At 45.6% G+C, this 25,118-nt stretch overlaps 2 protein-coding genes across 2 annotated transcripts in view; both read left to right on the forward strand.

Annotated features, from left to right (window-relative positions):
• The window catches only part of LOC114661106 (retinoic acid-induced protein 1), a 684,250-nt gene that overhangs the window by 477,420 nt on the left and 181,712 nt on the right, over nt 1-25,118 (forward strand).
• noxo1a (NADPH oxidase organizer 1a) lies at nt 4,019-23,614 on the forward strand. Its single transcript, XM_028814246.2, has 8 exons — nt 4,019-4,114; nt 10,541-10,621; nt 10,705-10,765; nt 16,459-16,630; nt 17,041-17,255; nt 17,713-17,829; nt 17,933-18,050; nt 22,922-23,614. The coding sequence occupies exons 1-8, from the start codon at nt 4,049-4,051 to the stop codon at nt 23,463-23,465; spliced, it is 1,374 nt and encodes a 457-aa protein (XP_028670079.2). The 5' UTR covers nt 4,019-4,048; the 3' UTR covers nt 23,466-23,614.

Consider the following 25,118-nt stretch of genomic DNA (forward strand, 5'->3'; position numbering starts at 1 on the left):
CATAGACAGCGACAAATCAAAAGGATGTGGTTTAACCACCATACTGAAGTGTGCCAAGAATAGGACTATCTCTGCCCGGAATATTTCTGTATACGGAAACACTACAGTGTACTCATACATGGAAATTCAAAACTAAAACACTAAGTCTGACTAGCCCACCTGAGACAACACTTCCGGTGTTGAGTTAAGAGGGACTGTCCACTGCGAAAAGTTACACCAAGACAGCAACAAAGGAAATTAGGGCAAGAAGAAGACGAGACAATCATCCCCTTTGTTATGGAGTGTGGGAGCGCATGCACGGGTGAAACAGAAAACCCAGTTTGGGGAAAACAGAGACTTGCAGGAAGGAAGTGAGAAGAGTAACAGTAAAGTGTAAGAGTGGCAACCAGGAACTGAGCTGCACCCCCAAACCCCCCCTTACCCCTCCATGCCCACACCATTCACTGGTACACATATGCCACTCGATATAACCTTACAGGGGTCAGTTATTATTAGAAACATCTTAAGTTAGTCGACCGTTCGATGACATGAAAGCGGGCATGTGTGTGATTGAGCCAGGCAATGGGCTGGTAGCCCACTCACAGTTGGGGTCTACCTCAAACCCAGTGCTTTGGGGATAAGCATTGGAACCCGAGAGCCTAGCATTGATCGAGTAGGTTTGAGGACATAGGCATGGAGAGAATGTAGTGTGAGATATGTGAGCATATGGGGTCGTGCGGGACGACTACGGGAGAGGAGTGGTGACGCCATCACGAAACTTCTGTTCTCTCTGCTCCCTCAAAATGGAGGGGGAGAAAACACCGGAAGACTGAAGAGGTTCCTTCCCTTACCCGCGAAGCCACGCCCCTTCTGGTCTTGGTCGGCGTTCACAATCAGACCGACTTCTGAGGAGACCGGAGCTCCTCATTTCAAACCAGGCCCTTCGACAAACCTCGCTTTTGCACGTTGGGGGCTAATCGTTTCTCGTCCTTTAGCCAATGAAATCAATCAAAAAAATCTTTTGGGGACCCCAATGTTCTTTTTTTTTTTTTTTTTTTTTTTCACTTCTTATGTATCTGTGCACTCATGTGAAAAAGTAAGTGCACCCCATGGAAATTGTTGACTTTTTTTCCTCATATTTGAACAGGCAAGCAGTAGATCTTCATGCAAACGGTGCCTACAGATGAAGACGAGATCCCTAAAAACACAAGGAAAATTGATCTTTTCAATCATTTTTCCAATACAAATATTGGTGTAATGGGGGGGTACGTCCACCCTTGACCTCAGAAGCTGGTATGATGACTTCTATAGGCATTGTGTAGAAGTGTCCTCCAGTCTTGGAGATTGACTCTGTGATATTTCTGACCTCTGCTCCAAAATTCCTTCCATCACAAGATGATTGTGAGGTTTCTTGCATGTCCTGCCTGTTTTAACCCCCCCCCCCCCCCCCCCACCAAACATTTTAATGGGATACAAAAACAGCTACTTAACTGGTAGACCACAAGGTTGAGAACTGAGTAGCACAGGGGCTTCATGGGGAACTCTACTGGCTCCATGCCCTCCTCAGATTTGAGATACAATGCTGAGTCCGGTCATCTGCAGAAATGTTCCAATGACACAGCAATAGTTGGGGGGATCGGCGGTGGGCAGATGATGGAATACACAGAGGGCTTTGTTAAATGGTGCCAACTGAACATCATTAAGACATAGGAGATAACCGTTGACTTCAGGAGGGTCAAGTCCACTCTGCCCCCAGTTCTCATTAAAAATGAAGATATGGAGATGCCAACTCCTCAGGGTGCATCTGAATGAAAGACTTGAATGGAGTACCAACACACAGGCCATCCATGTACAAGAAGGGTCAGAGTCACCTCCATGTCCTGAGAAGATTCCGGTCGTTTGTTGTATGCAGGCCACTCTCTTCCATGTCTTCTACCAGTCTGTAGTGACCACTGCCATCTTCTAATAAACTGATTAAAACTGCTGGGGCAATCGTGGGAGTCAGGCTGGACTCACTGGAAGTGGTGGGCTGATGACTGTCCTGGGCAATGACCATCATCCCCTCTGTGAGGAGCACACTTTGCACCAGACTGAGACAACTGCCTTACTCCAAGGGTCTTCATGTGAGTTTGTTTGTCCCACTCAGCCATTAGGCTCTGTAAGATTCAGCTGGTCATCTGTTGACATCTCATTATTGTTTGTTTGGCTTGCTGAATTGGGAGAATGGGGGCTGTGACCTGTAGGGGGAGCACCAGCACCCCAAGCGCTCATACACAACCAAACAGTGTTGTGCAAGTTGACGCCTCACAAGAACTCGCTCAACGTCCACTTCACGGAGATTAAAATGAATAAATTCACGTTCATAGTTCGCCATTTCTAGTTTGAACTCGTTCATGTTCAGTTTATTTTGTATTTTTTAAGGAATTAGAATAAATGACCCATGAGTTTAACTTTTGCAATTTTGCATGCCTTATACAGTATTGGGCTATTACAGTGTCCATCCATCCATTTTCCAACCCGCTGAATCCGAACACAGGGTCACGGGGGTCTGCTGGAGCCAATCCCAGACAACACAGGGCATAAGGCAGGAACCAATCCCGGGCAGGGTGCCAACCCACCACAGGCTATTACAGTGTTCTTGAATAAAATACAGTCAGTCATTGTCCAACCCGCTACATCCTAATACAGGGTCACGGGGGTCTGCTGGGGCCAATCCCAGCCAGCACAGGGAGCAAGGCAGGAACAAACCCGGGCAGGGCGCCAGCCCACCGCAGGGCACACACACACACACCAAGCACACACTAGGGACAATTTAGGACCGCCAATGGACTGTGGGAGGAAACCCATCCAGACACGGGGAGAACATGCAAACTCCACGCAGAGAGGACCCGGGAAGCGAACCACAGGTCTCCTTACTGCGAGGCTACCACTGCGCCACCGTGCTGCCCTGAATAAATAACAATAATTATACTATTTTATTTAAATACATCACTTTATTGAGTTATACCCAGCAAGAAACGCGTATAATCATATATGATAATATCCTCCCGGTCTAAAAAAATTTAAATAGATGTAAGTATACATATAAATCGACGCTCTATTTCTAACCGTGTGACACAAATGGAGACTGTGGAACCAGCGTGTAGATGAACTAACTTATTACGCTGCCGGTCAAAATTCGCGTCACATATTGCATGTCCAACGGGGGAAAATATAAAGTGGCCTCGCCAAGTATAACGTTCGCCTAAAAGCGACAGCGGAGCTTCACCTCGAGGGTGCAGCATAAACACAAGCAGGCGACACAGGCAGCGCCGATTTGATTTTACGTTATTTTTTTCCGAATACAAATAAATGGCAAAATATTCGTACGAAATAAATATTTGTAAAAATCCAATATGCTTATCCCCTACATTACAGGGTAAGGTAAAACGTTTAATCTGGACCTAAACCAGATCCAGAATGTCATATGAAACTGAACTCGCTCACGTTCAAGTTCTTCACTTGCAAATATGTTACGTTAAATTCACCGTTCTTAGAAAAATGAGCTCGTTCAATGAACGCGCTCTTTGGAATTAGTTCATGCACAACACTGCACCAAACCACACAGTCATGGGTTCAACCCTTGTGGGATGTCCGTACATCCATATCCTTCCTTTATCACGGCTTCCCACCCGGGTAGGGAACCATCCACCCAAGCTGGGGTGCCCGGCTGACCCGTGTCTTCTATGAATCTTATAAAGCAAGTCAATTAAAATTACGGCAATCGAGGATTTCCATCAGCAGCATTAACTGTTACTGTTAAAGAAAGTGCTGGAATGAAAACATTCGTGCAGGTGGGTCACTAGTTTAAACGTTTATTAGGGGCTTAGGACCCCTTTCGATTTTTCAGGTAGTCCTACATAGAGGTTAGAGCTAAAAAGTAAACAGGCAAGTGAGAACCGCAAGAAAAGACCACGCCCCTAGCGGCGGTACCAACCCCGCCCCCTCCGCGAGGATATTTAACGCAGTGAACTAAAGCAGACAGAGCAGTTCAGAGTATCGAAGCTAAGACAGTTTGGAAGCTAAGAAAATGAACGCGCAGAGATACCCAGTTGGAGTCCGGCTGATCGGAGTCATGCAACACGACAGGCATAAGGTGAGAAAACTACAAAGATAAGGTGTCCGCATCTACGGCGCCTCCTGAATATCTTCACATAGCGGTTCTGTGATGGGGTCTTTTCATATAGAGATGTCACTTTAAAGCCATGTTTCTATTGTTTAGGGATCATTGGATACTTTACATCCATCCGCAATTTTAAAAATTTTGCACTTTACCAGGTCGTGTGTGGTTCGTTTACAGCCATTGCTTAACAAAGAACCATACCGTTCGCGGAAAGTTATTTATTTATTTCTATGTAAAAAAATTTTTTGAGGCTTTAAAAGGGTCCCTAATATATGGACCAAACAGAAACCTTGTATAGTAGAAAACCTGAACTCAGCCTGTTATTGCATGCAGCACCAATCCGTTTAAAGTCAGCATGAGCCCATTTCCACAAATCTGTCCTCTTATTTTGCGGTGGGCTGGCGCCCTGCCCGGGGTTTGTTTCCTGCCTTGCACCCTGTGTTGGCTGGGATTGGCTCCAGCAGACCCCCGTGACCCTGTAGTTAGGATATAGCGGGTTGGACAATGGATGAATGGATGGATGTTCTCTTCTTTTCATTATGGAGCCTGGTAGGGGTCTAAATAAATGAAGGTTCTCTTTGGACCCTTCATGGGAACCACCGCTGGCGTTTCTCTGAAGAACTATTTTGGCCCCTTTGGTTTTAAGAGCGCCGGGCTCTTCCCAGCTTTGGTGATCCGCGATCATGCATTCATCAGCAGGGCCGGAAATATACTTCTTTTGATATCGTTTTTGATATATTTTATTCATCCTTGAGGATGGGGAAATTGTGTTATCTAAATATCTATATTTTATGTATCTATTTATAATGTTTCTGTTAAAAGTCAAATATCCCCCTATCTATCTATCATATAAAGCCTTTCATTATCTATCTTATTATATAGTGCCTTCACATCTATCTATCGCGTGAAATGCTACATCAGTGTTTTATTCAGTTTCACTAATGTACTTTTAATTTGGATTTTTTTATTTTAGTATTACATTATTTTTAAAGGCTGTTTATATTTTATAGTGGAACTTTTCCGGACGGCACATTTCAAAATAGCTTATAATGTATTTCAAAAGTTCTCAACCAATCAGTCTTTAACTGCATATACAGGAACATTGCTGCAGTTTTTCCAAACTATAGGTATTAATATCATAGCACTTTTTCATGTGCTTATTTATTTCATAATTCCCTTTTAATTCAATTAATTTCGGCACCAATGACGTTCCATACCCTCCTGCCTGTCGAGCCTGCCCCCCTAATTTAATTCTCTGTGACTCTAACGGAGCGCGCGCGCACACGCCCTTTGGTGTGCCGACCTCGCGCACTTCTGCTGTCAAAAGCTGCGCCCCGCGGATAACAACGCGCCCACTCGGTATCACCAAAGTTCGACGACCGGGGAAGGGGGGGTCTCTCGGTGTCCAGAAAAATAAATGACGCCCCTCGGATGACGGCGGCCACCTATGTCTCCTAATGGACTGATAGACTGTGCCATTTAATTAGTGAGCTCTATTGGTTTGCAAAGAGCCCAGGACCTCATCATCTGTGACGTGCTAATATTTTGCTGGTTAAATTGGCGCTCGCTACTGTTGTGACTTTGGCAGTAGATAAAACGTAGTTGTGTGTCCCTCGCGATTCAGAAAGAAAGTATTAAAGCCGGGGTGTGCACAAAGGGGGCGGTGTTTGTGCTACTGACTAGCGCGCGCTCCGGGACAGCTCGTCGACATATAATAATAATAATAACTAGCCAACCCGCGGCGTACCATACGCCACATAATCAGGCCGCTTTTTTAATGATTTTTAAGCACAGGGAAGAAATTAACATTTGAAAAATCCGGAGGAGAGGGGAAGGACGCCCATTACGCCCCATCCGTCATGCTAGTCTGCTGATTTCTCGTTCAGTAACCTGTGAGTAGTGATGGGCGGGGTGAAGCCTCGCGAAGCATCAACACGTTTGAAGTAATTGTGTCGGAAATCGTATCGAAGCTTCGAAGCATTTGACACTCACCTGTCACGTGACACCTTCTGGCCATTTTCATTAACGTTACAGAAACTTATGATACACTTCAATGACGTCTGTTAAAAGTCGTATTGCTTTTATTTTTTCGTAGTTACAGACTGACAACGAAGAGAAGGGTTCGTCAGCAGCTTCTAGTGTCTGATGTCTAAAAAAATATAAATATAACTAACGCCGACAGGCAGAATACACTATACCAGGGGTAGGCAACGTCGGTCCTGGAGTGCCACAGTATGTGCAGGTTTTTGTTCCAACCCAGTTCCTTAACGAGAACTCAATTATTGCTGATGAAGCACATATTGCTTAAGTGACATTTTAATGCTTCATTTTAGTGGTCTCGCTTGTTAAGGTTCTCCAATTAAATGCAGCAGTTTAAGATTGAAATAAGCAATTAAGGTTGGAGAACCTTAACAAGCGAGACCACTAAAATGAAGCATTAAAATGTCACTTAAGCAATATGTGCTTCATCAGCAATAATTGAGTTCTCGTTAAGGAACTGGGTTGGAACAAAAACCTGCACATACTGTGGCACTCCAGGACCGACGTTGCCTACCCCTGCACTATACAATAGCAAGAGTTAAACAAAATAAGACGCCTCACCTCATGCATTCCCGGCTCTTTCAATTAGTATTTACTTTTGCACTGTATCATTATAATCGCTCCTGTTATTAATATTATAATTAACCCTGATCTTTTCTTGAGATCACATTTAATAGCCTTAAATGTTTTCTTTGGTCTGTCTTAATTAAAACGGAGTAGACAGAAAATAAAGGTTTATCCCTGTACTTTGCCATGATATAGGTAAGCACATTTGAGAAAGAAAATGTGAAATCCTTAAATCACGAATGTTATTATTCGATCAAGTATTAAAATCTGCAGTGCTTCGAAAGCTCGACACAGTGTCGAAACCTTAGTATCGAGCGGCCCATCACTACCTGTGAGTCACGGAGAGTTTTCGTTGTTGTTTGCGATTCTGGCCGCTTTTCGCGTACTGAGTTGTTCCGGAGTCACAGTTGAGAAACAGTTTTTTAATGTCTTTTAAGCACAGGGGAAAAAATGAACATGTGGCCCGGTGCATTCTTTAACTGCCTTGTGGCGCTGTAGTAGTACGGCTGTTTTGCAGTAAGGAGACAGTGGAAGATTGTGGGTTCGCTTCCCGGTTCCTCCCTGTGTGGACAGCAAATTATCCGCGACAAACAAACAGTTTTACACGCTGCAAACCAATCCGCGCCGCTTTTTCAATGTTTTTTAAGCAGAGGGAAAAAAATTAACATTTGGAAAATCCGTAACGCTTATTTCAGCAAGTGCAATGCACATGCGTTTAATTTGTCAGCCACTTTTTGCCAGCTGTCTTTTCTGGTTTGGGCCGCTTTTGCAGTGTTACCTCTTGTGTATATACATCCATCCATTTTCCAACCCGCTGAATCCGAACACAGGGTCACGGGGGTCTGCTGGAGCCAATCCCAGCCAACACAGGGCACAAGGCAGGAACCAATCCCGGGCAGGGCGCCAACCCACCGCAGCTCTTGTGTATATTATATCTTGAAATCCTTCGAGTTGCTAATTAACTAACTAACACCCACCCACTCAGCTTGTGTGAAAAAAATGCGCCCGTTCTTTCATCATTTTGTTGCAGCCTATCAAAGACTTGCTGATCATGTTTTGTAGACTCAATATACATTGGCTTTTCACTCAGCGCGGGGGCGCGCATTCATCTCGGATTATTACATCTTGCTAGACTAATCTGCTACACGGCTGCGTTTGAAAAACCGACTTATCCCGGATGAGTTTCACCTGCATTAATGATTAGGAATCTGTTTGGAACAAAACCCTGCAGCCACAGGGGTTCAGCAGGACCGAGTTTGGCAAACACTGCTGAACACAGACAAAACCGACTCAGGTGAGGAGTTGGGGCGGGCAAAGTAGTTGCAGCTATTGATTATTCAGTGTTGTTTGCCTGGGTGTCTGATCTGCTCAACAGGATTATAAATAAAAGGAAAACAATGTGAAGGCAATGTCACAGGTGATCCTGTGGTATAGCGGGTCCACAGCTCCCCTTCAAAAGCCCATTTTTAAATAAATAATCATCGCACTCACAATGTAGCGAGAGGCGTGGAAGTGTGGCTGAAACGGTTTCCGGGTAGACTCGTGCTGCGGGCATTTCTCCCCTGTGCAGTGTGTGAGCGAGTGAGGAGAGAGAGAGAAAGCCGGTACGTTAGAGTGAGCGAGAGCAGGCTCAAAGGCAATGTGTTCCTGTGGTATAGCGGGTCCATAGCTCCCCTTCAAAAGGCCATTTTTAATCAGGCGACTGACAGTAGTGGAGTCAGGCACAGAGAAGGTCAGCTGCAGAGAGAGCATCTCGACCGTTGCAGGGCCTGAAGCAGGTGAGACGCTAATGAAAAAGAGGCACAGGGCTTATTGGTTTTTAAAGACTGTTTCCTTCATTGTGTTTTAACTTCAGTTTTAAAGGATTGTGCGGCTCTCTCGCGTGCTGCCTGTGTGTGCCTCTGTCTCTCTCTGGCGTTGCCTCTGTGTGTGTGTGTGTGTGCCTCTGTCTCTCTGGCACTGCCTCTGTGTGTGCCACTGCCTGTGTGTGCGCGCGGCTCTCTCTCTCGCGCTGCCTCTGTGTGAACCAAGATTCCACTGAGGTTGACTAATGAAAAGTCAACGTGGCTCAGAGCTGCAAGTGGACTGTGGCACAGACAAACAGAAATGACGGCATGTTTTTCGAGGCATCGTGTCCGAGTTGGTGGGCGTGACTGATTTTTTTGTCGTATCCAATGGTCTAAGAGTTGGTGGGCGTGGCTCCTTCCTGCGTGTGCCATTGGCGTCTTACTTGTCGGCGGTTTAATGAATCCACGCCCCTTCCGGCGTGCTTTCCATGGTCGGCTACTTGTCTTCTGGCTTAGTGAATTATATATATAGATAATAATACTCACTACCCGATATAGACAACAAGGTAGAGACATTTGTCCACCCCGCCAAGGACTCCAAAGGGGCTTCGACCAGCACTGACAGCAGTTTATCTAATAATGTTTTGCAGAACACAAACTCACGTTGAAAACATTAGCTCATGTCCTTGATTTTCGGACAGGCTGTTTTGTATTCTGGCACAATCGATTCCTTTTTTTTTTCTCCTCCTTTCTTTCACCCCATTTTGAAATACTGCAAGATGATAAGCAGATAGATAACTTTATCTAGTATTTCTGCATTGTAAAAAAAAAAAAAAAAATCCATCCATTAAAATGGTTCTATTCAATAAGGGCGCGCACAAAAAGGCGAGCTTCAAAAGGGTGACCTCAATGGGCGCAGCGAATAAAGGCAAACACAACAAAATTATTACAGAAAATTTATTAGATAAAGGCAATGATTGTACGTATAAAAAGGTGAAAGTATGAATATTAAAACATCCAATTAATTGAGGTCGCCCTTTTGAAGCTCGCCTTTTTGTGCGCGCCCTTATTGAAGGATACCCATTAAAATGGCTTTCTATTTGGACAGCGCCTCTTTCGTGGCTACAGTCGGCACAAATATTAATTACAAACACTCCAAATAAAAAGCAATTTCCGTCCCTCACCTGGCTGCGGGTTGTTACAATGTGAAAGGCGCTATATAATGGATAGATAGTCCTGAAAGGCGGTACATGATGGGCAGACAGCATTAAGATTCCCATATGAACAGAGCTGTTCGGTTTCTCTAACTCGCAGTTCAGAGGAGCTGGAGCCATTCCCGGCATTACCAGACGCAAGGCAGGAACTTTACGGTCTTTTCGGAGCTCATGTCCACTCCAAGCATCTATACGGCCGCACTAACGCTTTAGGGGCCACCATTGGGTCGCATGTTGCCTCTGCACGAGGTCACGTTTAAACTGGACCAGCACAAAGACCCCTGAAGACGAGCAAACCGGTACAAATGACACCCTTGGGATTGAACCCACGCAGGTCAAGATAGTTTGTGAAACGGCAGTAGCATAAGCCGGTGGGCCACAGTGCCTTCGTTATAGTCGCCAAGTAATTGTTAAAAAGTCTTTAGCAGTTGCTATCTTTGGCTCCTCAGAATACCTCTCTGTAGCCGTTAGAGATTTATTTGAGCCACCTGCAGTTTTCCTTCTCCTGCCGATTCAGTGTCGTTGCCACAATGCTGAACAGTGCAATTTGTCTTTAGGTGTTCCTACACTTTTGTTCCGTTTTATTGTCCTCATCCCTAAAATTGGATATCTAAAGATTCTTGACACTTCTACTGCCTCATACTGGAAGCTTATCGTTTGATTTTCTAATTTCTGAAGGTAATACAAAAAGAAGAAGAAGAAAAAGTAGCAGGAATATAAAGTGGGATTGGGGATGGGGGGGGTTCTCCAGCATGCATTGCGCCTCACCTCACCTCTCTGATTTATTTCAGGTCTTCTTGACCTCCGTTCTGTGGTCCGACCAGAACGACATTCTGGTGTACAGAAGCTTCGTGGAATTCAAGAAACTGCATGTAAGACTCAAAACGTTAAAAAATTGTTCTGCATGTGTTAATCCAGACGGCATCACTGACATTTCATGTGTTTATTTTAACAGAAACAGTTAAAGATGAAGCTAACTGCAGAGGGCGCTGAGGAGCACCTCCCGAAATTCCAAGGTTGGTCCCGTGACTTTCTTTTTTCTCACCTTTGACCTCTGCAGGCTCCTTAATTCTTCTTATTATGCGTTTTGGCCATTCCTCTGACTCTGTCATTCCAACATCACAAACATCTGTCATAATGAAATACATTAATAATAATTCTTTATGTTTATTAAACACTTTTCTCACTACTCTAAGTGCTGTGCAAAATCCAGACAGGGAGGTCCACGGATGTGAACCCATGATCTCCTTACTGCATGAATTGTCATTCCAACAGATGGTGCATCACAAATATTTGTGGTAATAAAATGCATTGCATTTGTCATTCCAACAGATGGTGCACCACACACATTTGTTGTAATGAAATGCATTAATAATATTAATAATTCATAATAATAATTCTTTACATTTATATAGCTGTTTTCTCATTACTCAAAGTGCTTTGCAAACTCCACATAGGCAGGACCCGGGATGTGAACCCATGATCTACTTACTGCGTGCACTTGTCATTGCAACAGATGGTGCATCCCAAACATTTGTAGAAATAGAATGCATTACATTTGTCATTCCAGCAGGTGGTGCATCAAAACAGTTGTAGAAATGCATTGCATTTACCATTCTTGGAGATGGCACAGGGCGGCACAGTGGCACAGTGGGTAGTGCTGCTGCCTCGCAGTTACTTCCCGGGTCCTCTCTGCGTGGAGTTTGCATGTTCTCCCCGTGTCTGCGTGGGTTTCCTCCCACAGTCCAAAGACATGCAGGTTAGGTGCATTGGCAATCCTAAATTGTCCCTAGTGTGTGCTTGGTGTGTGAGTGCGCCCTGCAGTGGGCTGGCGCCCTGCCTGGGGATTTGTTCCCTGCCTTGCACTCTGTGTTGGCTGGGATTGGCTCCAGCAGACCCCCGTGACCCTGTAGTTAGGATATAGTGGGCTGGATAATAGATGGATGGATGGATGGAGATGGCACATCACATGTAATGTTAAAATGAATTGCATTTATCATTCCAACAGATGGCACATCACAGACATTTGTAGTAATGCATTTTATTACTACCTGGAATGACAAATGCATGGCATTTTTTTTACTGATATGTCTCGGTGAGGGTTTCTCTCCTGGCTGGGGTTCAAATTCATTTTTGATTCATTGATTTATATTGTGTCTTTTATTCTTTGTTGTTGTTTATGTATGTAAGCTGCCTGCGCTATGTTCTTATGTGTTTTAGGGGTGGCCCCCCCAAGAGGTGTGTCCACCTGCCAATCACTACCAGGGATTGCCCGCCACCCTATAAATCCGGCGAGTCTCCCACAGTTCCTGGCAGTTCATTGAAAACGCGCCCGGGGTGGTGACTAACTGTGTTTTATCCTGCCTTTTTATTACTGTATTGGAACTTGTTTGCACTGGATTGCTGAAGTGTTTTTGAAGCAATTCCTTTGCTTCTTGTGCTCCACGGAGCTTCACTGTTATTGAAGAGCATTTTGAGAAAAACGGTTTATTTTATAAAGATGTGCTGCTTGCCCTTATTACAAGGTTTGATGGTGATACCCCCCTCTAGTGGACACTTTCTGAAGTCTTTTTGAACTTAGTGGTGCCTTGGGAGTCCAAATCCACTACAATTAGTGCATGCATTACAAAAAATACCTTCCAACAGATGGCGCACTTTAAACGTCAACGCTAACTACGCCGAGGTCTGCGTTTGGTGATTTCGACTTCAACCTGCCTTAGACTGGCGGCCCGGCTAGGTGCTGAATCTAAGAAAAAGAAAAATAGAGATCAAGATTCACTTAGTCATTAATCGTGAGTAAAAGGACGCACAGTGGGTGTCTCCGATAATGAGATCTCTCACAATATGCATGACAGTGCCATGAAAAAGTATTTGCCCCCTTCCTGATTTTTGCTCCTTCGTAACACTTCACTGTTTCTGCTGTCCAGACAAACACATTCTGTATAATACAAAAGGCAACCTGAGTAAACACAATGCATGCCTTTTAAATGATCCTTTGATTTAGTTAGGGGGCAATTACTTTTGAGAGGCTGGTGATTTTTTTTCCTTCAATCAATCAAATTTCAGGGCCTTTTCATATTCTTGATGTGAAGCGCCTTGAGCATGGGAAAGGCGCTACATAAATAAAATGTATTATTATTATTATTATTAAGGATGCTTACGTAACAGCAATGCTCGTTTTGCTTTAGTGTTGCTTAATAATAGGAATTATTTTTTTAATTGAGTTTACATAAGAATGCACTTTCTCCCTGTGCTCTGCCCCCCTTCAGTCAAGAGGACTGGGTAGCAGCACATCATTAATCGAGAGAAGGTGAGACGTTAATCAGAATCGAGTTTAATGGCCAAGCATAAATATGTACAGGGGATTTTACTTGACACGTAAGGTGCCAACTTAAAGACAAAAACACAGCCATGCCAGGCCAATCCTGAATACGACTCGGGGTTTTTTTGGAAACACAGCTGTCCTGGTCTTTGTTACCGGTAAGCGTTTACCACGAGGAAGGCCAGAGTGAGAGGGGTCCATGATGATCTTACGCGCCTGAATAAACAGTCTGGCCGGGTGCAAATCCAGAATGGGTGGGAGACTGCAGCCACACCGCCATGAACGGGCAGTCGGACCCCCAGCTGAGCAAACCAAGGAGAAACGTAAGGCCAAAACAAGACCAGCCGTGGGATAGTCAGACGTGGGACTGATTTTGTTCAGCCGTTCACTTATGTTACGACTTGAGAGTCCGACAACAGAAGAGTGTCTCAAAAGTGAGTGTCAGGGTGGGGGGGTGCCCTGTCAAAACCCCCTGACTAGACATACGGGCAAATACAAAATCTTTATAAAATAAAAGCTTTATTCTCATAAAAATGCTCCTGGAGCATGGAAGGCAAAAATGGAATGGCCTAAAAAATATAATAAAGAAGGCAATGCAATGCAAAGAAAGTTCCAACGCAAGAATCCAAGACAAAGCAAAAATGCAAAAAATCCCAATAAGCGCAGAAGAAACACCAAAACTCACCAAAAACCCAAGCACATTGGAGATGAACCACCAGGAACTGTGGGAAACAAGCCAAGGTGGGCATACGTCACTCCTCTGGCTACATTGGCTCCCTGTAGCAACAGGCATTAAGCTCAGAGTAGTCAACGGGGCCGCACCTATGTAGATGGAGACCCTCGTGAGGTCCTCTGCTCCTTCTCGACTGCTCAGATCTGCTGGTGCCCCCTCTGTGTGTGGTATCAACGAGCTGCCCACCTCCATTCAATTGTATGACGCATTGGGAGACCCTCTTGTCTGGTAAATTTCCGCCGTTAGGTTTTTATAATTTAGGAGTTTGTATTTTGCTCTGAGCTCTTCACTTGTGGTGATCGCTTTTCGTAACCTTGACCTGCAGCACTTGTTTCTCAAGCTGTCCCCCCAGACTGACGTTAACTCGACTATGTTGAGCTCTTTTGTAAGTCGCTTTGGATGAAAGGGTCCACTAAGGAGATAAATATAAATGTAAAAAGATCTTCTCAGGCTCCATCACTCCACATGTCCACCTCAACATCATCTTCACTTCTGTAGCTTCCAGTTTCCTTTCGTGCAGCAATGGTGGTCCAACCACCACTTCATACACGTCACTCTTGCACTGATTCTTCAGTCACAACAACTCCCGATGCCCGTTTCTGATTTTTCCAACCTGCTTGCATCCCGTGGTTTATCTCTATATCAAGCTCTCCATCCTCTGTTACTGTTGATCTGGGATATTTGAGCCGTTCCACCATTTTTAAGCCTCTCCTCAGGAGATGAATTTCTCCATCGTGTTTTTCTGCATTAAATCTTAGATGTTCTGTCGTTTTCCTACTAATCTTGAGGCTCTTCTTCACGGCTCCAAGTCTTCTTTGCCCGATATTCTTGGTGGTGCCACATTGCACGATGTCCTCTGCATGCACCATGAGGCCTGATCTCCTATTCCCTTAGCATGTCAAGTTATATAGCGCCTTGATGTGTGGAGTACAAATCCAAGGAGGTTATGCTGAAGTCTTTATAATGCACTGGTGAGGCCTCGTCTGGAGTCCTGTGGGCAGGTTTGGTCTTCAGGCTACAAAAAGGACACACACTGTATTGCCAAAAGTACTGGGACGCCTGCCTTTACACACATGAAGTTTAGTGACATCCCATTCTTAAAATGGAGTCGGCCCACCCTTTGACAGCTCTAACATCTTCAGCTCTTCTGGGAAGGCTTTTCCACGAGGTCTAGGAGTGTGTTTATGGGAATGTGTGACCAGGAGAGCATTTGTGAAGTCAGGCGCTGATGTTGATGAGAAGGCCTGGCTCACTCATTGTCTCCAAAGGTGTTCTGTCGGGTTGAGGTCAGGGCTCTGTGCAGGCCAGTCAAGTTCCTCGCTCCTCCATTTCTTTAGAGACCTCGCTTTGGGCACTGGTGTGTGTGCTCAGTCATGTTGCCATCTCCCAAACTGTTCCCACAAAGTTGACAGCATGAAATTGTCCAAAATGGCTTTGTATGCTGAAGCATTAAGAGTTCCTTTCAATGGAACTCACCCCTGAGAAACAACTCCACACCATAATTCCTCCAACCACCAAACTTTACACTTGGCACAATGCATTCTGGCGAGTACCCTTCTCCTGGCCAGACTCGCCTATCAGATTGCCAGTGTGATTCGTCACTCCAGAGGACACGTCTGCACTGCTCTCGAGTCCAGTGGTGGTGGGCTTTACACCATTGCATTGCACTTGGTGATGTACGGCTTGGCTGCAGCTGCTCGGCCATGGAGACCCATTCCATGAAGCTCTCTCTCTTTATGCTGCACTGTTCTGGAGCTTTTGGAGGTCTGTAGCTAAAGTTGGCGACTTCTGCCTACTGTGCCCCTCAGCATGCGCTGCCCTGTGATTTCACGTGGCCTACCACTTCATGGCTGAGTTGCCTGTTGTTCCCAATTGCTTCCACTCTGTTATAATACCACTGACAGTTGACTGTGGAATATTTAGTAGCGAGGAAATTTCACGAATGGACTTACTGCACAGGTGGCGTCCTATCACGGTATCCCGCTTGAATTCACTGAGGTCCTGAGAGCAACCCGTTCTTTCACAAATGTCTGTAGAAACCGTCTGCATGTCGAGGGGCTCGATGTTATACACCTGTGGCCATGGAAGTGACTGGAACACCTGAACTCAATGATTTGGAGGGGCGCCCCAGTACTTTTGCCAATATAGTGTAGCAGCACTGGAAAAAGTCCAGAGAAGAGCAAACGAGGCTGATTCAGGGCTACAGGGGATGAGTTATAAGGAAAGAATAAAAGAGCTGAGCCTTAAGGAGATGAAGAGGAGACCTGACTGAAGGGTTTAAAATGTGGATCCAGTGGATCGAGACGGTGACTTTAAAATGAGATCATCAAGAACACGGGGACACAGTTGGTGGCTTGTTAAGGGGAAATTTCACACCAACATCAGGAGGTTTTTCTTCACAGACATTTGGAGTAAGTGACCCAGCGGTGTGGTAGACGGTAGGATTTTAGGGACCCTCAAAACTCAACGTGATGTTATTTTAGAAGAATGAAGTGGAATGTACTGGCGAGCTTTGGTGGGCCGAGTGTCCTGCTCTCATCAAGTGTTCTTCTGATGTTCTTTCTTTCTTGGGATCCCATCTGGACGGGGCGCCTCCAGTACCCGTGTTGCTCTGCTAACGTCTCTCTTTCTCTCTCTGTCCTTCCCTTCTCCAGACGTGCCCATGAAAACGTTACTGAGGAAGAATTCCGAGAAGGCACTTCTCAGGCTCAAGTTTTTAGATAAGTACTGGTCGGCTCTGCAGGTGGAGGTCTTCAAGAGAGACGAAGTCATTCAGTTTCTGCTTCCCCGAAATGAGGACTTGGAGCCGACGTTACCAAAGAACAGGTACTTCTAGCCTGCTTACACCCGACGTCTGCCCACCTCCCCCAACTTCTACTCCCATCACTCTTTCCAACATCCCAGCCCACGTGCCACGCCCCCTAGTTAGCCACACCCCTTCTGGCTCATCACGTGTCCCAGTTAGCAGGCACCAGGCAGCATTAGGAAATGAAGCAAGGATGGTGTTGAGGCACGCCTGGCACAACACGTAGATGCCAGTGAAAAGTGCTTTGTAGAATATCCCATATGTTCATCCTATCCATGAGCCTTGAGAATGGGAAAGGCGCTATATAAATAAAATGTATTAATAATAATAATAATAATATCCTTTGGACTACTTCTCAGCCCATATCTCTGTTGCCCACGCCAAGTGTTGCTCTTCTGTCTTACTGATTGGTTTCAAACATTGCCCGCAGCATCATCATCATCCCCTCCGAGGAAGACCAGGACAGTGAGGTGGACTCAGGTGTGGCTCCAACCATGAAGCGCCACAGCGCCGGGAACATCACCAACCCCTTCATCGCCCAGACATACGAGTGTGTGGCCACCTACGACACCAAAGACACCAAGAACCAGCCTTTCAAGGTCGCAGTTGGCGAGAAGGTGGAAGTTCTGGTGAAGAACCCAGAAGGTACGTGTCCAACAGAGTCAGGGGTGGGCATAAGGATGGGCACAGGGCACTGCATTGCTTTTCCCAGATTGGTGCATACGGGCATCCCATCACATTTTGCTTTCCATTTTGTGCCCAGTGCTAGTGGCATCAACAACAACAACAACAACATTTATTTCTATAGCACATTTTCATACAAAAAGTAGCTCAAAGTGCTTTACATAATGAAGAAAAGAAAAGTAAAAGACAAAATAAGAAAGTGAAATAAGACAACATTAGTTAACATAGAAAAGGAGTAAGGTCCTGACGGCCAGGGTGGACAGAAAAAACGGCACTGGTTCTCCACTACACCGGGTTTGAATTCCCCGGGGCTGGGTGGCATGGCTCAATCCCAACAGTGTGCCAGATGGAGCCTAATGTGCTCAACGTTCACAAATCAGAAAGCCAGCGGTCACTTAGCAGACCTTATGACCCACAGGTTGGTGGCTGGTGGAGAACGAGGCGAGACGTCTAGCTTGGTTTCCTGCGCCGTACCTGGAGAAGTGTGACAACACCAGGGAAGAGGAGACCCTGCCGGAGAACATGCAAGAGGAAGGTAAGACAAAATCAGTAAGGGGGAGATGAGAGCAATGTGGTTTGGTGATGATCTTGGCTGGCACTGGACCCACAATGATGCCATTCTCCCATGGGGACTGTAGGTCAGAGGTTCTACGCGGTGAGGGGCTACAAAGCCAGCAACGCAGATGAGCTTTCTCTGCAGATCGGAGTGGTGGTGGAGGTCCTCCAGAAGGCAGATGATGGCTGGTGGCTGATCAGGTGGGTACCACTTTAATGGAAAATGATTTGGATGTCGTATTGTATCTAATTATCTGTTGTCTGAAATAAATGTTATTTATGACTCTCTAAAGATGGCATGAGCGTGTATTATCTTAAATACTGGACCAGTGCTACAGATGTTTTCAGGGGGCTCTAAAACGTCAAGATCCGTCGAAAATCAGATCGACATTTTTGACAAATCTAAAGCTTTCGCTCCTCTCCTACAGATCATGGGTTACATGGGGCAAAGTAAAAAAAAAAAAAAAGTTACCAATAGGAGTGCCCTTAACAGACAGAACAGAATACACGAGAAAACACGGCGGTTTTAAAGTGTGCTCGCTGTCTCCCCACGTAGTCGTGAAACAGGACATCCATCCATCCATTTTCCAACCCGCTGAATCCGAACACAGGGTCACGGGGGTCTGCTGGAGCCAATCCCAGCCAACACAGGGCACAAGGCAGGAAATAAACCCCGGGCAGGGTGCCAACCCACCGCAGTTAATCTACATCTCTCTCTCTCTCTATCTATCTATATATATATATATATATATATATATATACATATTTATTTATTTATAATCATCTTTATGTATAATACACTACCGTGGCTGTTCGTTTGCCTGTCCAGGATTTTAAATCACCTGTAGCTCGCAAACCGTTTGACCTGTTGACCTGAAATTGGGTCCTCATATACTACGTGACGTCTACTATCCACTTTTGGGGTGGTGATTGACCCCCAAGGTTATTCCTCTTTTTATTTTTATTTCATTTTATTGTAGAATCAACTCTCGTTAGCGGCCAGCAGGGCGGCCGTGCGACGCATGCGTATGGGCGCCGTTCTCATCCCTAAAACCTTCGCCATCACTTCCCCTACCTCTTCATCTCTTAACTCTTTGAGGGCTTAATATCTTTTCCAAAAAACTCAAGTTTTCTGGAAAGCACACAAAGCAATGGTCTCACACATATGTCAACATAAAATGTCAGTTGCTATGTGCTGTGGCAGCAGTTAGCGGATGTTCAGCATCTCTGGCAGCAGTGGCTGCGTGGTGGCACCTCGTTGGTCAACAGGAATGCACGGTGGGCCAGCTGCCTGGCTGCCTTCGCACCACAGGTGGGTGGTGGTGGCGGTTGCAGTGTGACGCAATCTGGTTTGTACCTCTTGTCATCATGAGTGGTCTTCCCAGGCAAACGTTGCTGCAGGTGCATCAGCTACACAAAAGTGTTCTGCACCACGATCAGCTGGGGACCGATCGAGACGATGCTGGTACCACACTTTCGTTTTGGATATCCATCTCCAGATCACTTGCATCAAACTGGGAGTCTGACAGGTCAGAGTCCTATTTAACAAAATTGCGTAAAGCGTCCATGGAGTATTTTGCTTTGCACATTCGCTTTGGTCTCTCGCCAGTTTTCGGTGCCAATTTAGAGGTTGTATACTCTTCGCTACTCATAACCACGAGTAGGAAATCGAGATTCAATCAACAAAGCTATGTAACTTTCCTTCTAGCAAAGAGAGTCGAACTAAAACGTAAGGGTGAGTTTTGTTGCAGTTTATAGCTGATTACCGTCCTCTACTCCAGCCCTGAAAGAGTTAAATCATTCTTGAGGCAGTTTGAAGACTTAAGTGAAAAATTAAGCAAAACGTACTAAGTAACTGCAACACAAACACCGACTTAATCAGTTGTAAAGTAAAAAGATGCCGACGAAAGAAGAGAAGCAGCGGGCCGCTAGGGTGGAGAAGAGAAGATCTGCTCAGGAAGCAGCAAGCGCATCAACCTCCGAGCAAACGAATGATAAACGTACAGAGAAAGAGGAGGAAAACTAGGAATGCTCAAGTCAAGTGGATTCCGCGCCGTTACTGGCATATCCTCTTTAATAAAATCCCTGTGTGAGTCCAGGTGTCCGTGTGTGTGTTCTGGTGAAGTGCGCATGCGCGGGGCACGGTGCGATGCGCGATATTACTGTCAAAGAAAGTTACAGGCGTTTTACGGAAATACAAACCAGTATTACTGCGAGAGGGAATTAAAGGTACACAATACAGTGACGCATATTACAGCCACATACAAGCCAGTATTACCGTCAGAGAAAATTAAAGGTATATTACGGACGTACAAGCCAGCGGACGTACAAGACAGTATTACTGTCACAGAAAATTAAAGACACACAATACACGGCGGCAGCCCATGAAGAACGGTCAGCTCAGCAAGTAAACATCAAGAAAAGAAAGGCTGAAAGAAAGAAAAATACGGCCAACAAACAGAATGAGGTCAAAGTCCCTTGCCATTTAATATAGACGGTTCCTACTAATGTTCTAGCGCCCGTTATTGTAATGGGCTTAATGTCTAGTATTTATATAAAATCCAAAGTCTGTCTGTCTGTATGTCCGCCCGCTTTCACGAGAGAACTACTTAACGGATTTAGATCTTTATTTTTCTATAACTTGCTTGAACATTCCGGTTGATTTTGCGACTTCTCTCATCGCGCTAAGAATCACAGTTCGCTTGCGGTACCGATATATTCGCGCGAATCCAGTGAGAAGTCAAGCAAAATGACACCTTTTACTGGCTAACTAACTAACGCCAGTAAAAGGTGTAATTTTGTTTGACTTTTCACAACATCCATAATGGCTAACACAGTACAACACCCTAGTGCTTTGCGCGAATCCGACAGAGGGATGGGTGGTGGGGGGGCATCCTCACTCACGCGCCAGCCTCCGTTCGATTCGCCACCTGTTGAAGTGCACCTCGCCTCCGCTTAGCCAGCTACACCCGTTTGCTCAGCAGACATGACCACCTGCAGATTGTTAAAGAGTAACGTTAGACGTTTTTGAGAGACAGATCAGAGCTGCTCATGCTTTAGAGGGTAGCTGCTGATTGGCAGCGATATCACGGCCACGTGCTTCTCTCCCCATGCGGGGGACGCTCTCCCATCAGAGCTGAACTTGATCAGGTTTAGTGCCAGCGTTTGATGTTAGAGCCTACCTTACCTTCTAGGGAAGCCGAGAGAGGACGTGCAATATCGTTATTTTTTTTTTGAATTATCTCCTCGAGATAACAGACTGATTTTATCGAGATGTCGAGAAAACGAAACTTAACGTTTGCTCCTGGCATCAGGCTCACTTAGATTGCGACGCCTATACAGCTGAAGCCTCTTCTTAAATGACGGACACTAACGTTATTATTTTCTAAACTAAGACATAAACATATGTCAGCCCTTGATTGAACACAAATATGACGCGCTGATAATACAGTTCTGCTCTTCTGCCATTTCAAACAGGACGTGGCTTCAATAAGCCAAACATCGTGATACAATTATTTCATAATTTTGAGAAAACAAGATCTTGTGTTTTATCGAGATGTCTCGAGGAAACAATTAAAAAATAAATAAATAAATAATGATAGCCATACATCGTGATACAATTATTTCATAATTTTGAGAAAACAAGATCTTGTGTTTTATCGAGATGTCTCGAGGAAACAATTAAAAAATAAATAAATAAATAATGATATTGCAGGGCGGCACGGTGGCACAGTGGGTAGCGCTGCTTTTCCCCAGTTGGGAGACCTGGGGACGCTTCCCGGGTCCTCCCTGTGTGGAGTTTGCATGTTCTCCCCGTGTCTGCGTGGGTTTCTTCCGGGCGCTCCGGTTTCCTCCCACAGTCCAAAGACATGCAGGTTTGGTGGATTGGCGATTCTGAATTGGCCCTAGTGTGTGCTTGGTGTGTGGGTGTGTTTTGTGTGTGTCCTGCGGTGGGTTGGCACCCTGCCTGGGATTGGTTCCTGCCTTGTGCCCTGTGTTGGCTGGGATTGGCTCCAGCAGACCCCCGTGACCCTGTGTTCGGATTCAGCGGGTTGGAAAATGGATGGATGGATGGATGTAGATTAAGATACAGATATAGATGGACTTCTCCTAGTGTACTTCAATGGCTGGCACTGGAAGTGAAGTCAGGCAGGATTTCCGTATGAAAGGTGTTAGTGTGCATCGCCAGCCCTGGTCCAGCTCATAAGTAATAATCCTCTTTAATAAAATCCCCGTGTGCGTGTCTTCTGGTGAAGTGCGCATGTGCGGGACACGGTGCGATGCACGATATTACTGTCAGTGAAAGTTACAGGCGTTTTACGGAAATACAAACCAGTATTACCAGGGAATTAAATGTACACAATACAGTGACGCATGTTACAGCCACATACAAGCCAGTATTAATTACTGTCAGAGAAAATTAAAGGCATATTACCGACACGCACGCCTGTATTACCGCCAGAGAAAATTAAAGGTATATTACGGACGTACAAGCTAGCGGACGTATAAGACAGTATTACTGTCACAGAAAATTAAAGACACACAATACACGGCGGCAGCCCATGAAGAACAGTCAGCTCAGCAAGTAAACATCAAGAAAAGAAAGGCTGAAAGAAAGAAAAATACGACCAACAAAAAGAATGAGGTCAAAGTCTCTTGCCATTTAATATAGACTGTTCCTACTAATGTTTATGCACTACTGTTCTAGCGCCCGTTATTGTAACGGGCTTAATGACTAGTAATTAATAATAATAATACATTTTATTTATATAGCGCCTTTCCCATGCTTAAGTATATCTATTTGAGGCCATCGACTGCCTCCCATGCACACGTGTCTGACGCCATTTTAAATGAAATCAACAACACAATTGAGTGTGCAGAACATGAAGGAAGGGGTCTGAAGCCACGGCTGATGAGGGGTCAGCAGGTTTGTGTGCTCCCTTATGCTGCCAGGACACTCGGTGGTTTTGGGGAATGAGCTCAAGCTGCCCATAGTAAAGAGCATCGAGTTGAGTTGAGCACAATGTTCAAGTGCCCACCAGGGCTAATGGCTCACCTCCCTTTCTTTGCAGGTACAACGGTCGCAATGGCTACGTTCCTTCCATGTATCTCCAGCCATACAGGAACCCACATGCAAAATTACAAACCATCCTGCACAAAGACCTCGGCGCATCCACCACTCAGCTCTTCAGATCAGACAGGTGGTCCGAACACCCTGGCACCTCAATGAAAGGTTCAAGTCAGCACCTGGAAGACCCCACACAGCGGCCTTTGAACCGACAGGTGTCCCGTTCTCTTAACTTCCTGCCACTGCCCGCCGCCGTCCTCCAGGACAGGGAAGGGGACCGCCAGTCAGTGACAGACACCAGAAAGCACAGCTTGAGCAGCGAAAGCGAGAAGAGCTACAGCAGCGACTCTGAAGAGCCCACCATGACCCCAAAAGGCGGTGATCTCGGCAGCAGTGAACTGGTGGGACATAATGGCGGTGATCTCGCTGTCCCTAAGGTGCCCCCAAGGCCCAAGACAAAGGAGATCCTGTCTCGATGCAGCACCATCACCAAGAGAGCCATGCTGGCCCCCAAGCTGCCCAACAATGATGTGATCCAGGGCCGTTAGGCTGCTTGATACAGCAAGACAGGCTTTACGGACTGTTTGAAAAAGCTTGTGGGAATTTGTCAAAAAATCAGAACGAAAGATTTAAAAACAAAACAGGCTGGTGGCCAACTGGGTGAATGGACAAGGGGGCAAGCGAAACAAGCCACCTCAGTGCCCATCATCCAATTTTTACAGAGAGAGCCTTCTGGTGTCACCCAATGTGACATGTGCTGGCATAGCATACAGGATCAAGCTGGCTCTTTCCAGCTGCAGATCTGTTGAATTCCAACAGGCGGTGCACAACAGCAAACATTATATGTGAGGAAAGCAAGAAAACCCATCACATCTCCGGCACTTGTACAATGTTCAGTGAGGGTCACTGCGAGACCTACCACCAGCGTCAGGAGTGAAAAACAAAGAAAACCCACCAGAAGCGTTTGGAAAGCAGTCCAGTGCAGAACACCGACAGCCATCCCGTTTTCCTACTACTTCACAAAAGGGTAAACTACATAATTTTTCAATCACGGACTTGGGAAGAGACGCCCCGTTTTTACTGTCCTGGAGGACCACCGTGGCTGCAGGTTTTCATTCTAACCCTTTTTTTTTTTTTTGAGTGCCTGTTTGTGCTGCTAATTAACTTCTTGTGAATTCATTTGAATTGAATTTCTTTTTTAAGATTTGTTCTTCTGTATCGCTTCATTTCTTTCCTTAAATCCATCCATTTTCCAACCTGCTGAATCCGAACACAGGGTCACGGGGGGGTCTGCTGGAGCCAATCCCAGCCAACACAGGGCACAAGGCAGGAACCAATCCGGGGCAGGGTGCCAACCCACCACAGGACACACACAAACACACACCCACACACACTAGGGCCAATTTAGAATCGCCAATCCACCTAACCTGCATGTCTTTTTACTGTGGGAGGAAACCGGAGCGCCCGGAGGAAACCCACGCAGACACGGGGAGAACATGCAAACTCCACGCAGGGAGGACCCGGGAAGCAAACCTGGGTCTCCTGTGAGGCAGCAGCGCTACCCACTGCGCCGCCTAAGAGTTAAATGGCAAATTGAAATGAAACGTGAAATGAGTGAGCAGACAGAAAACTAAGTAAGTCAGGGCCTCAAACTCCATATATATTTTTCTTTCACTCATTCAACAGCTGCTCCTGAAGGCACAACAGTGAAACTGCTGCAGTTGAGCACATTGAAGATGGGGAATGGGGGCGGAGTCAAATGTAGGCAGGGCTGGGTGTGGGAGGGGTTAGATGGCCACGTGTTACCTTATAAGGAAGGAATGGCTTTAAATGTCTAAGTATTTATTCAATTCTCTAACAATGATAATCTTTATTCATTCAGTTCAGTAGTAACTACATTATTTATTTATTCATGGCTGTCCCTTACTGTCCCAGAATGCAGCAGTAGACAACAGTCTGCCTCTGCCTTCCGCCCCACTCATCATTGCAGCTGCGAAGTCACAGCCGCTCACTTCTTCTGAGCTATGAAATCGAAGCAGGTAATAATAATAATAATAATAATAATGATAAATTTTATTTATGGAACGCCTTTCCACGCTCAAAGCACTTAAGTGACAGGACGTTCATATCCACAAAAGTTCATAAATACATGACTTCTGTAGAAACGTGTTAAGGAAGGCTTGGTGGCACAGCATGCTGCA

This window comes from Erpetoichthys calabaricus, chromosome 11 (assembly GCF_900747795.2).
Source record: "Erpetoichthys calabaricus chromosome 11, fErpCal1.3, whole genome shotgun sequence".
In the NCBI taxonomy this organism is placed as follows: Eukaryota; Metazoa; Chordata; class Cladistia; order Polypteriformes; family Polypteridae; genus Erpetoichthys; species Erpetoichthys calabaricus.